The following is a 14,408-nucleotide window of genomic DNA, read 5'->3' on the forward strand; positions in this document are numbered from 1 at the left end:
TTCAGAAGCTCTGTAGTTTAATTAAGTCCCACTTGTGAATTTTTGTTTTTGTCACTTTCGCTTTTGAGAACATAGAAAATTCTTTGCCAAGGCCCGTGTCCAGAAGAGTATTTCCAAGATATTCTTCTAGGATTTTTATAATTTGAGGTCGTACTTTTAAGTGTTTAATCCATTTGGAGTTAGTGTTTGTATATTGTGAGAGAGAGGAGTTCAGTTTCATTTTTCTGCACATGGTTAGCCAGTTTTCTTAGCACCGTTTATTGAATTGTCTTTCTACATTGTTTATTTTTGTCAACTTTGTCAAAGATCAGTTGGTTGTACGTATGTGGCTTTATTTCTGGGTTCTCTGTTCTGTTCCATTGGTCTGTTGGTTATTTTGTTTATTTTTACCTGTATCATGCTGTTTTGGTTATTGTAGCCTTGTAGTTTTATGGGAGCTTTTGTTTGGTTTGGTTTAATTTTGAGACAGGCTTTCACTCTGTCGCCCAGGCTGGAGTGTGCAGTGGCATGATCTTGGCTCACTACAGCCTACGCCTCAGGAGCTCAAGCAATTCTCCTGCCTCAGCTTCCCAAGTGGCTGAAACTACAGGTGCATAACACCATGTCCAGCTAATTTTTGTATTTTTTGTAGAAATGAGGTCTCACCATATTGCCCAGGCTGGTCTCGAACGCCTGAACTCAAGCAATCCACCCAACTCAGCCTCCCAAAGTGCTAGGATTACAGACATGAGCCACCATGCCCAACCTGTAGTATAGTTTGAAATTGGGTAATGTGATGCCTCTGACTTTGTTCTTTTTGCTTAGAATTGCTTTGACGCTTCAGGTCCTTTTTGGTTCCATGTGAATTTTGGAATAGTTTTTTCTGAATCTGTGAAGAATGACGTTGGGAATTGGATAGGAATAGCATTGAATCTGTAGATTGCTTTAGACAGTATGGACGTTTTAACAATATTGATTCTTCCATGAGCGTGGGATGTTTTTCCATTTGTGTCATCTATAATTTCTTTCAGCAGTGTTTTTTGGTTCTTATTGTAGAGATCTTTTACCTCCTTACATATATTTCTAGGTATTTTATTTTTTGTGTGGCTGTTGTGAATAGGATTGCATTCTTGAGTTGGCGCTCAGCTTGAACATTATTGGTGTATAGAAGTGTTACTGATTTTTGTAAATTGATGTTGTGTCTTTACCAAAAACACATTTTTCTTTATATACTATGTATATAGAATTGTTTTTCTTATATCTAGTAATTTTAATAACATATATTAACTATTTTAACTCTTAGTAACCCTAATTTCAAGTGAAAACCCTAAGATTACTTAATATAACATGACTTTAAGATTTACAATTACAGAAGAGAATTTTGAAACTAGTTTTATTTAACAAGGATTACTAAAGTTGTGTGAACTAGAAGGCATTTGAGCCAAATTCTATTTTTTTAAATAAAATAATTGATTTAAGCACTTACTTTTCTTTGGTCAATTGATTAGAGCGCTTTCATATATTTTGGTAGTGATATATCACATACACATGACACATATATAGACATACAAACACACAGAAGCAGATCTTCCAGATTTATAAGATTCTTCATTTGCCAGTTTTCACTCTCTCCCCCTCTTAGACTATCATTTCCAAAGTCATAACAAAGTAGATGAAACAAGGTAGAAAATTTACATCTCAAAGGCACAAAACCTAAACCTAACCACCGTTACCTGAAAACAAGATTGCCAGAAGGAGGTCGCAGTGAGCCAAGATCTTGCCACTGCACTCTAGCCTGGGCAAGAGTGAGACTCTGTCTCAAAAAAAAAAAAAAAAAAAAAAATGTCGTCTTTTCAACTTGTTTCCTTATTAGATTACTGGTTTCAAGGAGGGGAGCCCTTTAAGGAACAGGGCCAAGAAAGCGTGCAGCTTTTAGAGCCTAATACTTACTGGAAGGCAGGTTTTAGATCACCCCAAATCACTAAATCCTGGGTCCCCAGAAAGCCTTAGAGATCAGGTAATACAATACAGAAAAGAGCAGAATTTTCGATCTGAGAGGAATCTGTCTGCTTACAACTCTTGGTATTCTGTGAGGAAAAACAGAGATTCTTCCCAAAAGGAGGAGTATTTGATGCCTTTACTGTTTACCTCAAGGGATCACAAGCTGCCAGAAATTCCATGAGGTCCCTAATATGGTATGGAGGGTGGCAAGAGGAAGGAGGGATAGCCAAACAGAACTCAGTTGACTGAGACATTTTACAGCGCCATTACAGCGGCATTAAAACAATAGACATATGTTTGTATATGTATAGCCCAAATAGCAGTTTTAACTGAGCTGACATTTGAATATAGAGCTCTTTTTCAAAAAAATATTTTTCCTAATTGTAATTCCTACTCAAGCTGTTTTACTTTTGCTTCTGCTGCTAGCTGGGCTCCTATTGACAAACAAGCAGCCCACAAAAGTGGCCGTCTTGCTGCAGTGGCTGCCGGCTGCCCTTCCTGACCACAGTGCGACGGATGGCTCTCAGCCAACAATCACTCCAAATACACTGGCATTTTCAGGGTGTCCTTGTACTCAAGCACAGGCGTCTAAAACGTGAGCCACACCACTCCACGTGGAAGTGGCTGCCACCTGGGATTTCCCCCACGGATGCTTCCTTCCCTTTGCCCATTTTTTGGTCCCTCAACTCCTGGCTAGCTCACCACATGTTCCAGCTTAAATGTTTCCAGAAAGAAACATTTAATGGGGACTTAGGAACAGAAGCCATGTCTGTGTCTTGGGTGACAGTGAGATGGTGGGTCCCTGCCCACATTGGTTTTAAAGCCAAGTAGATGTATACATGCCTTTAAGCAAGCCACTGTCCTTTGCTGGTCCGTAGTACCTTTTTTGATAGACTGGGGAGAACTAGGTAGCCTTAAGGACCCACTGAGCTCTTAGAATTCTGAGATTTTCCTCACCTCCATTTCTCTAGCCCATCATCCCCTGTGTACCTGGAGACAGGTGTGAAAGTCAGTACCTTGAGTTTAACGATTAGCCACCTGTAATATTAGTTAGGTTAAAATAAGGCTTTGTGGTTTGCTGCATATATGAATATGGTACAGACTGAGCATCCCTAATCCAAGAATTCGAAATCTGAAATTCTCCAAAATCTGAAATTTTTTGAGCTCCGACATGATGACGTAAGTGGAAACTTCCACACATGACCTCCTGTGACGGGTGCACAACATTATTTAAACTGTTGTATAAAATTACTTTCTGGCTGTGTCTGTAAAGTATGGATGAAACATAAATGAATTTCATGTTCCATCCCTAAGATATCTCATTGTGTATATGTAAATATTCCAAAATCTGGGAAAATCTGCAATCCACAACACCCTAGTATCAAGCCTTTCGGATAAAGGATACTCAGTCTGTTTGTATAAAACACTTCATTCCATCTGAATACTTTGGGTCATTGCAGTGCGAATTCGAAAGAAGAAAACCAGATGGAACAACAACACTGGGACTTCTCCATCCTGTGGATCCCATTGTAGGAGGTAGGATCAGAGTAAAACTGTGCGTGAACTTGATGCTATTTGGCAGAGAACAGTAACCTGGGTTAACATTTTAAAGCAACAAGCTTGAATATTTATCAGTCTAACTGTGTCATTATGCAGAGGATCTAGCTAGATGTCATGTATTTTATGGTAGCAGCTAGCCTAACTTTCACTTCATCTTGGAATAGGTACGGTATATCAAGTTTTCCTTAAAATTAAAAGTTTTGAAATATTTTAAACCCACCATTAACAAAGCCATAATTTAGATAGTAGTTCCTAGCCCTGATTTTAAGAGACTTTAGAATAGACACTCAGTTTAGAGGTATCTCATACCCACAGATTATGATATTATAAATTTAACTGGTCTCTTTATTTCAGTGAATAAATTAATGTATATGCCACATAGTGCCTTAATAATAATGGAGGGTGTATGCTTAGTGACATCGTATCTTTCACTGAAGTCAGTAGAAAGTTTGTAAAGATTGGGAATCTTTAGAACCTCAGTCATATTTTTGTTTACTCAAATGATGTTTTAATGGAAATAATATAGGTTATATTTTGAAATTTGATGTCAGAATTAGAACTTTTTGTCACTGGTCTGAGGGGAGAATCATGTATTGAGATATGCAAATGTGAGAGTGTTAATTTAGTCAACAAATATTTATTTTCATACTGTCATAATGAGAGAAGTAATTGGAAATATGAAAATGAATAATGACAGAATTTTTACCCTTAAGGAAACAGTCTCTGATGTTTATTGTTTGCTATGAGCAGGGTGCTGTCTTAGGAGCTAGCTGTATAGTAGAGAACAAAACAGAGAGAGAGGAGTCTCTTTTCCTTAGGTTCTATGGAGTCGGGGGAGGAGGGCTCATGTCAAAAGAAGTCTGTCTTTAATCAGTACTATGCAGGTATGTGTCTATAATGAATAAATACTACAAAGGAAAAGAACAGCTGTGATCATAATAGAAGATACTGACCTAGTGTTTGGGGGTCAGGGAAGGTGTCCTTAAGGAGATGATGTTTAGGTTGAGTAAGGGATGAGAGAACAGCAGGTGTGAAAACCTTGAAGCAGGGAATAGCATTTGAAGATGGAAAGAAGGGGACTATGAATGTTCTCTAAAGGAGTAGAACAGTAATAGAAGAAAAAGAGCTAGTGCTGTTTTCAAAACAAAACTCAGTTTTTACTTTGATGCAAACAAGTAGAATTTTATATGACCATAGGTCAAAGAATGCCACAGGATTGAGAACATTGCTCTAGTATAGCTGTGGTAAACATTTGGTGTTAGGAGATGCAGCTAACTGATGGAGGTGACACCTTAAGATCTGCTGCTTTCTGTGAAGCCAGGAGTGTGGTCTCTGCCTTTGGTCTGGTTTCCTGGGTTTCCAGTTTCTGAGACATAATCAAATGTGGCCAAAGCTGATTTGGCTCCCCGTGTGCACAGCTCCCTCTGTAGGCCACTTTCCTGGTTTAAGGTAGAAGACACGCCTGTTCATCTTCTCAGCTTCATCGTCTGGTACCCATACCCATTAGGAAACCAAATTCTAGACTATTCACTGAGGAGAGGAGATCTGATTTAGATGTTCAGTTGGTTAACAGTGCCTTCACCACACCGGTTACTGGTGGCAGTAGCCTCCGTTGCAGGCTGATCATGTGACACAAACTCAGACTCTTCTTCAGGAGAGCAGATGCCCTTCTGTTAGATACTGTGGGAGACCACATCTTCTCCTGCCAGCATCTTTTGCAGTCCCCTCAGGTGCCCACCTATGATTTCTCTATGTCACGTATTCCCACCTTCATCACAGGGATTCATTCCTGGCTAATGCCTGTTCTCGTTGCACTAAAAGTGTGCCTTTCATAGACACTCATTTATCCTTCATGTGTTAGTCGCCCTTTTGTCTTTAATGCAGGTGTTTTCCCTCAGTCTTTTACTAACCTTTGTACTAGTTAACTCTCATCTGAACATTAGAAGTCCCAGCTTTTGGCCGGATGCGGTGCCTCAAGCCTGTAATCCCAGCACTTTGGGAGGCCGAGACGGGCAGATCACGAGGTCAGGAGATTGGAGACCATCCTGGCTAACCCGGTGAAACCCCGTCTCTACTAAAAAACACACAAAAAACTAGCCGGGCGAGGTGGCGGGCGCCTGTAGTCCCAGCTACTCGGGAGGCTGAGGCAGGAGAATGGCGTGAACCCGGGAGGCGGAGCTTGCAGTGAGCTGAGATCCGGCCACTGCAGTCCAGCCTGGGCGACAGAGCAAGACTCCGTCTCAAAAAAAAAAAGAAGTCCCAGCTTTTAAGTTTTCGTGGCTTTTGTTTTTCATAAAAATCTAATTTTTTAAGTGAAGTGTACGTGGTTATAAAGAATTCCAGGAAGCAGGAGAGTGTAATGAACAGGTCTAAGTTTTGGTCCTGGCTATAGCTCCGCCTTTCTGAACTTTGATTTTCTTATAAAAGTGGGTGTAGTAAGGGCTTCCCAGCCTCCTTCACGGTCATGCAGATGACATGCAGTGGTGTATGCGGAGTCACTCGGCAGAGGGCCCCGTGGGTCATGGCCATGTAGGCCTCCTTCACTGTGCTCGGTTTTATGTTGTAGAGCCAGGCTACTGCCCTGTGAGACTGGGAATGACAACTGGAAGACTTCAGTCTGGAGTGAATACTTTGCAGGGGTTCAAAGAGGATAAAAGGAACAAAGTCACTCCAGGTGAGGCTCCTGCATAGGAGTCATTTTTTTCTCTTCTCTGTTTTGGGGTATTAGGGAAAGGAAGCACAATTACGCTTTATTCACTAGATGGGTACCAGTATCTTGGTGGTATTTTTGCAACATTAATTAGCTATTTTATTAACTTCAGAAGAGACTGGAAAATTGGGTATTCATATTCAAAATGAGTTTTGTTCTTTCTTGTTCCTCTCCTCTCCCTTGTAGGGAAGAATTCACTTGAGTTGTAACTTTACAAGTACCTGTTTGGGAGAAAATATCTTAGATTTGCGAACCAGTCAATGAAGTAGTAAAGTTAGGAGAGAATAAATAACCTTTTGGTAAAACAAGAAAATAGATTGACATACAAGTTAAAGAATAGTGTTACAGTATTTGATTTTTTCAACAGTGTTGTATTTGAATTATGGGCCCTACAGTTCTTATGCACCGCATTATGACTCCACATTTGCGAATATCAGCAAGGATGATTCTGATTTAATCTATTCAACCTATGGGGAAGACTCTGATCTTCCAGGCGATTTCAGGTGAGTCTCCAGTTAATATTCTGATTACATTTGTTTAAAAACATTAATGTACATACGTGATTTGTGGGTAGACTGACAAAACTGGCCGAATAGTAAAAAATGTGCTCCGTAATTTTTTTTAGCTAACAATAATGGATTCATAGTTACTGTTATCCTTTAGTGGAGAGAGAGCATGTCTCCCTGATGGTGGCATCTGCAGTATTTTAATTCTTAAACAAAAATATATTTTTAAAGAGACTACCTCAGCCAGTACTAAAGTTTAGGAACTTGCTACTTCAAAATGTTGACATGCCATCTGCTCTCTTATAACATGTTGTGTGTCAGTGAGTTATAGTCCAAACTTGATCAGTTTGGGAACCCACAGTACATTTTTCCCGAGAAAGGAGGCAGGATAGGATGGCTCTATTCCATAGGCAACCCACATAAAAGCCTTTTTGACCAATCACATGCCAGGTAGACCATTGCAGTTAAACTCAGCCATTCTTTATTGCATGTTTCTGTGGGAAGATCATCTCTGTGTTCCTGTTTAGGATGCTAAGCAGTTTGGATCCCATCAACACAATGAGATCCGTCCTGACTCAGCAGGATTCTGGCTCAGGATGGGACGCTGAGCTTGGGTTATGGCAGTAGTTTACTGGATATTATTCCTTCTTAGCAGTAGTACCTTGTTAATTTTCATTATGTGTAAGAAATTAACCCTGTAGATTCACCAGTCCCCTGTTTCTCTGACAAAGGGAGAATCTGTTCACTTTCACATTAGTATGTGTGGTTTGGTTGTTGTTGTTTTTACAGGGTAGGGGTCCGTAAGTCTGAAGTTGACTGTGGTTTCAGATCAAGCCATTTAATCTTTTAGACCTCACCAGCCTGAATGAATTCTTTCTGGATTATGCATCTGTGCATACCACAAATAGGGATTGCACAGGGAAACAATACTGGCAAAGGCCCGTGCCCTCTTGTCAAATGATGGCAAGTGCTTTGGAGAAAGGTAAAGCAGCAGAGAAGGAGAGAGTAGTGCTGGGGCTATGAGAGGGGTACACTTTTAAATCGGTCAGGAAAGTCTGCATAAAAGGGAAAGTTGAGCAAAAACTGAAGGAGGTGAGGAAGCAAGCAGGTCTGCCACCTGAAAGAGCATTCCAGGCAGCGCAGGAGCTATGCAGAGGGCCTGAGAGAGAGCCTTCCCAACACACTTGAAGAACAGCAGGAAGAAGCAGAAGTGTGCAGGCACATGGCCAGGGAGGGCGTTGGTGAGAGTAGGTCCTTATAAGCACTTTGAATTTTATTCTCAGTGAGATGGAAACTACTGGTGGATTGCGAGCAGAAAAGTGACCCAGTCCAGCTTATGATGTTTAAAGGATCACCCTGGCTACTCTTGGAGAATAGACTGTAGAGAGGCAAGGACAGAAGTAGGGAGATGAGAAATGGACTGTGGGAGTAGCAGGTGAGGTTCTGAGAAGGGCTCAGTCATCAGCCAGTAGGATTTCTTTACTGATTGAAGTGGATGTGGAAGAGATGTTGAGGCTGACTCCAGGGTTTGCACACTGAGCTTGGAAGGCTGCAGTTGCTATTTACTGAGAAGGGGGAGACTTTGGAACATTACTTAGTGGGGAAGATCTAGCATTTCAGTTTTGGATATTTTAAGCTTGAGATGTCTGTTAGACTTCCATGTGGAGCACCAAAGGGTGTGGTCCAAACTGGATATGTGACTTTTGAGAGTTTTTTGATCCCAGATCAAAGTCCTGAGGTGAAGGTGATTACTGTAGACAGGAAGTGAAAGGGCGGGGAGCAGAAGATTCAGGGACTGAGTCTGCACCCCGTCACTGAGGTCTCATTTTTCTTTGGAACGTTTTATTTTTACTGTGTTCTTCATATTAATTCTCTCATGATAATGTTACTGCTAATTAATTTGTAGATACCATGTTGTGTCTAGGAAGAAATTTAATGTCTTGATGTGTAACCGAGGGCATCTAATGGGAACAGTTGGCTCTGATAGGAGGATAAAGCCAGTGGAAGTGATTTATGTGAGACTTTCCTCTCTTGCAGCATCCATGAGTTTTTGGCCACGTGCCAAGATTATCCATATGTCATGGCAGACAGTTTACTGGATGTTTTAACAAAAGGAGGTCATTCCAGGACCCTACAAGATATGGAGATGGTAAGAACGCTGCTAACGGAACAGGGTAATTTATTATCGACTCTCAAGCATTAGTCATTCAGTATAATGAAACCATGGGATTAACCATTATGACAGCTGAACTCCATGGCCCTGAAAGACAGCCCAGCCCAGGTGGAGGCCACGGGTGGACAATGAACGGAAAGGAGTAACTTAGCTACCAGGATCTGTGAGGGCCTGAGCATTATCCTTATCTCATCTTGGGAATGTAGGACTCAGAAATGGGGTTTACAACTCAGAAGTCGGTGTTGTGTCCTCTAACAAAAAAGCAAAGTTTTGCTCACTGGCGTGAAACTAAGTTGGCTAAAATGATAGGGAATGGCTTTTCCTTATGCAGTAATAGCACATCGGGAGGAACCTCAAGTTAAAAAGTAAAAAGCTTCCTCATTGCTATTTTATTAACACTTGTAAGCTATCTCTAGTGCAGCTGCAGATAGTTCGTAATCTGGAATCATTCAGAGTTGTGGCTCAAGGATTAGAACCAGAAAATGTTCCTGCTGATACAGAAGAGAGTTGATCTCCAGAATGTTCCTGTCACAATAGTTAGAGAAACCCTGTGTCTCTTGGAGATCTAACTCTTAATGGTGACTGCGACTGTAGTGCCTGGTACCCTGCTCACAACCGCACATATGGTTGCTGGGTGACCTATCAGCAGAGCTGAGGTTAGTGCCTCAGTCAGGCTCAACGATGACTGCTGTAAAATATCCGCACTCAGACCGCTTTCATCACACAACCTAAAAAATGAAACTTTACATCAATTAAAAATACACATTTTTTTACCATATCCTTCTCATCAATTAATCTGAATGAATTAATAATCTAACGAAAATTGGGTATTTTTCATTTGGTGAATATGGCAATGTGTTTCAAAATGTCAAGTGTCTCTGTCCTTCAATATAGCAGTTCTTCTCAGAATTTATTCTAGAAAAAATACAAAAGTTACATATAAGGATACATTGTTTATAATTTTTAGAAATTGGGAATTGGTTAAATAACTGACAACAGAACCTTTCAAAGAAAGATGACATCATTGGTTGATGTCCATGATACATCTGTCTCTTGTTCCCAGGTGCGTTATCTGTGCAGAACAAGATTGGGAAGCTTTCACATTCTCTGTAGCATTTGATTATTATCCTCTGTTATCTGAGACTATTGCTCTGTTCATGAAGAGTAATCCCTAGAACTCCTTCCTGTCTTCTTCTTGTCAGGGATTTTTCTGATAAAAACAGATACCATTTATTTACGTATTTATAAGTTATTTACCAAATACCTTCTTAAATATGTATGTAGCTTTTGATCAGGCATGGAAATAACATCACCAGTAATAAGTACCTCAGCTCACAGAATCCTCTCAAAATGCTAATAATTGTATTTAGTCATTTTGGTCTGAAAAATTATATTGTAGTAGTCCATATTTGTATTCATTTTCTCTTGCCAAGAAACTCCTGACAGTTTTCTCTTTTCCTTGATATTTGCCTTCATGTGTTTTCCTAAAAAGCTGTTTTTCTTTATCCTTACAGTCATTGCCTGAAGATGAAGGCCATACTAGGACACTTGACACAGCAAAAGAAATGGAGGTGATTTTATTTTACACTTTACGAGAAATATTTAAATGGAAAATAAGGGGAGTAAGAGAAGTCTTGAGAATGGGAAGGCCTATTGGGTAAGAAGTAAAAGGGTTAGTGAGTAGAGTTGTGAGGGCCTAGCTGAAATGGCAAACCATAAATGTGTATCAGTGCCAAGTTGCACTATTATACAGTTTCTCCACCACAAGTTTTTAGCCCATATGTAGGCAGAGAAATCAGGTGGATTGTTAGAGTTGGAGAGCCACACCATAGTATAAATGGAACCATTCGCTTTTGATTGCTTAATATCTGGGTTGATCTATTCCTAAAAAGCAATGTTGAGGTTATGGAAACTCTGAGTCTTAACGATTCTGAAAATAAAAACTCTACCTTTTTTTTTTCTTTTTTCTTTGAGACGGAGTCCCGTGCTATTGCCCAGGCTGGAGTGTAGTGGTGCGATCTTGGCTCACTGCAACCTCTGCCTCCTGGGTTTAAGCAGTTCTGTTGCTTCAGCCTCCTGAGTAGCTGTGATTACAGGTGCCTACCACCACACCCAGCTAAATTTTTTTTTTTTTTTTTTTTTTTTTTTTTTTTTTAGTAGAGACAGGGTTTCACTATGTTGGCCAGGCTGGTTTTGAACTCCTAACCGCAGGTGATCCGCCCAACTCGGCCTCCCAAAGTGCTAGGATTATAGGATTACAGGCGTGAGCCACTGCGCTGGGCCAGCTCCATCCTTTTTAAGATTTTGTTTCTCTCATGCAATACTGACAGCCTAGTTTGGGGGCCTGGAGAAGACCCAGGAAGTGTGTCAGTAGGAATGCAGGTATATGGACTAGACGGACTGAAATAGTCTTTGAATCTCGAAAACACAAGGCATTGTCATCACCAAAAGCTCTTCACAGTTTAAGCAACAATAAGGCTCTCATTACTTCATCTTTAGAATAGTTGCCATACTAAACAAATGATATAAATTGTATGGGATACACCATTACATTTCACAGAAGTGTGGATTTATTGAATACCTGTTTTTGCCAAGATTTGGGAATAGCATTTTAAAAGGGTGTTCTGGAAATTCATTTTCTGTAAGCATCAAAATTAGGACTCCATAGTAAATAGGTAGAGTAACTTTGCCTGTAAATACACACCATCTTAGTAATTTCTAGTTAGCACTGCTGTGGCTTAGCAAACTCCAGTAATTGCCTGTTTTTCCTTTTGAAGCAGATTATAGAAGTAGAGCCACCAGGGCGTTTGGACTCCAGTACTCAAGACAGGCTCATAGCGCTGAAAGCTGTAACAAATTTTGGCGTTCCAGTTGAAGTTTTTGACTCTGAAGGTGAGTGTCTCCAGAGGGTTTGATTGAAAAACTGCATGATGTAGGCAGTCAAGATTTCATGTCTCATAAGTACAGATTAATATAGCCATTCACCACAGGAAGATCTTGGCTTACCAAGTTAAATGAATGGGTATGGTGTGTTGATTTCATTTCAAGGGGATTACTCTTTTGAAGGGAGAAGGCTAACCAATAATTAGCAAAGCCCTAGAGCCTAGGAGTCAGTTTATTACACAAGATCAAACACAAGTGTGTCTGTTTTCTTCCGTGTGTTCTTTTTCTTACCACACAGAAGCTGAAATATTCCAGAAGAAACTTGATGAGACTACCAGATTGCTCAGGGAACTCCAGGAAGCCCAGAATGAACGTTTGAGCACCAGACCCCCTCCCAACATGATCTGTCTGTTGGGTCCCTCATACAGAGAAATGCATCTTGGTATGTTTTGCCTCCCATAAGAGGAGAGTCACGGGATGCTTCAAAGAAAAAACTTCTGAGTACAGTGGTAATGGCACTATAGAGTAATGCTGATGTGAATCCCAGGGACAGTTGTGTGTTGTTTTTGTTTTGTTTTGGTTTTTTGCATTTGTACATTTACTGTTCTTTGGGATGCCTCTGTCTAAAGGAACCATGTTTCAGTATCTGGAACTATCTTTGTTTTTCTTGGTAGCTGAACAAGTGACCAATAATCTTAAAGAACTTGCACAGCAAGTAACTCCAGGTGATATTGTAAGCACGTATGGAGTTCGAAAAGCAATGGGGATTTCCATTCCTTCCCCCCTCGTGGAAAACAACTTTGTGGATTTGACAGAAGGTACGTGCCCTATTTTCTCTGGGAAAGTGGAAAGCTATAGTGACTACAGTCATCCCTCAGTGTCTGCCCGAGATTGGTTCCAGGACCCCGGATTTGGTATCTACCCCACAAGGATACCAAACTCTATAGATGCTCAAGTCCCTAACATAAAATATATTTGCATATACGCTGTGCACAACCTCCAGTATACTTTAAATCATCTCTAGATTACTTATATACTTCATAGAATGTAGTTAATATACTGTATTTTTTTCATTGTATTTTTTAATTGGATTTTTTCCCCAAGTATTTTTGATTGGCAGTTGGTTGAATCTGCAGACGTGGAACCCATGGCTAAGAAGGGCCAACTGTAAAAGGAACATTAGTCATTAGTCGTCTCCCTTCAAATAACACTTGAAAGGTTTTGTCTGTTTTTCATGCATAAAACTATTCTTAGTTTTCCTTTTATCTTGTCTAAAGAATTAATAAAGATTGCCTGTGTGCAGAAGAGCCACAATAATAGCCTGATAATGCGCCTAGTGTTCAACCTTGGATGTGGTAAAGAATGGCTCTCAGCAGTTACACTTCTGGATGGCAGCTTGACCTTCATGTCCCCTTTTTAATTAAAAGGTAAAAACAATGTTGAATTAAGTGACGTCTTTTTCTTTCAGATACTGAAGAACCTAAAAAGACGGATGTTGCTGAGTGTGGACCTGGTGGAAGTTGAGGCTGCCTGGTATTTGATTATATGTTATGTACATATTTTTTCATTCTTAACTTAGAAATGCTTTTCAGAAGATATTAAATATTTGTAAATTGTGTTTTTAATTAAACTTTGGAACAGTGAATTTGAATGTTCCAGAGGTTGGACTTGTATTAGGTAATAAAGCTGGACCTGGGACTCATCTTGGTGATGTATACAGAAAGGAGCCCTTGTGAGGAAGGAACGTGCTTGGGGCTGTTGCCATACCTGCACAACATTCTTTCAAAATAGTGCCTACCTGTGCTTCTTCCTTACGTCCCACAGACAGGACCATCACTAAGAAACGTTCTTAAAATGGCCCCATCCAGTGAGATTTTCCATTATACGAACATACTTGAAATAATTTTAGAATTTACTAGTGTGGTTCTGCCCCTGCATACCCAATGGGAATGATGCCCTTGTATGGGTAATTAGGCATCTCCCACCCACCCCCGACAAAAGCACACTGGGAGTTTTATAGCAGTGTCACATGGCTGGTGTTTTTTGTTTTTTTCCATTTTTTAAAGAGTTACTAGTACTGTAGCAAAGTAATAAGCCAAATAAGATAAACTAAGTCATCCTTGAATACATCAGGGAGTTACCAGATTACCAAAAGGTGACATTTCTATTTACTGTTTATCTGAAATACAAAGGTCAAGTACCCAAGCAGTTGAACTCTTAAGTAGGAGACCACAAGATGCATGGCCCCCTTTTATCAGCAAGCTGAGATAAATGGTGATTTTTCTGAATCTGTATAGAACCTGTTATACACAAGAGAAAAAAATCAGGATGGAGATAGCCTTGTTCAGTGAACAAATTAAGTTTTAAGGCCTTTATACAATCCTTCTATAAATCACCCAGGCAGGAAGCCATTTGATTTCCATTTTCCTGACTGAAAATTAGTATTTAGGAATAACAAGTAGGGTAAAGGAAAATTAATTCCCCCAAAAGACTCAAAATCTTATGCTAAAAGAGTCAAATTTTCAAGTTGTTTTAGAGACTACTTTTAATCTCTAGTGAGTTCCTGAGGACCAAGAAAATACTTAAATTTAAAATA

General features: G+C 40.0%; 1 protein-coding gene across 2 annotated transcripts in view; it reads left to right on the forward strand.

Moving 5' to 3' along the window:
* The window catches only part of BRD7 (bromodomain containing 7), a 56,836-nt gene extending 43,323 nt beyond the window's left edge, over positions 1-13,513 (forward strand). The window contains exons 9-17 of one of the 2 annotated variants that reach the window (XM_010376373.2): positions 3,441-3,516; positions 6,107-6,214; positions 6,618-6,753; positions 8,794-8,905; positions 10,444-10,500; positions 11,707-11,821; positions 12,111-12,254; positions 12,487-12,630; positions 13,281-13,513. In XM_010376373.2, the coding sequence (XP_010374675.2) occupies positions 3,441-3,516; positions 6,107-6,214; positions 6,618-6,753; positions 8,794-8,905; positions 10,444-10,500; positions 11,707-11,821; positions 12,111-12,254; positions 12,487-12,630; positions 13,281-13,336 (948 nt within the window). In that variant the 3' untranslated portion in view covers positions 13,337-13,513. The remainder of the gene's footprint in view (positions 1-3,440; positions 3,517-6,106; positions 6,215-6,617; positions 6,754-8,793; positions 8,906-10,443; positions 10,501-11,706; positions 11,822-12,110; positions 12,255-12,486; positions 12,631-13,280) is intronic. The other variant, XM_010376375.2, reaches the window with a different exon arrangement.
* Positions 13,514-14,408: the final 895 nt, after the last annotated feature.

Source organism: Rhinopithecus roxellana, chromosome 20 (genome assembly GCF_007565055.1).
Source record: "Rhinopithecus roxellana isolate Shanxi Qingling chromosome 20, ASM756505v1, whole genome shotgun sequence".
NCBI lineage: Eukaryota > Metazoa > Chordata > Mammalia > Primates > Cercopithecidae > Rhinopithecus > Rhinopithecus roxellana.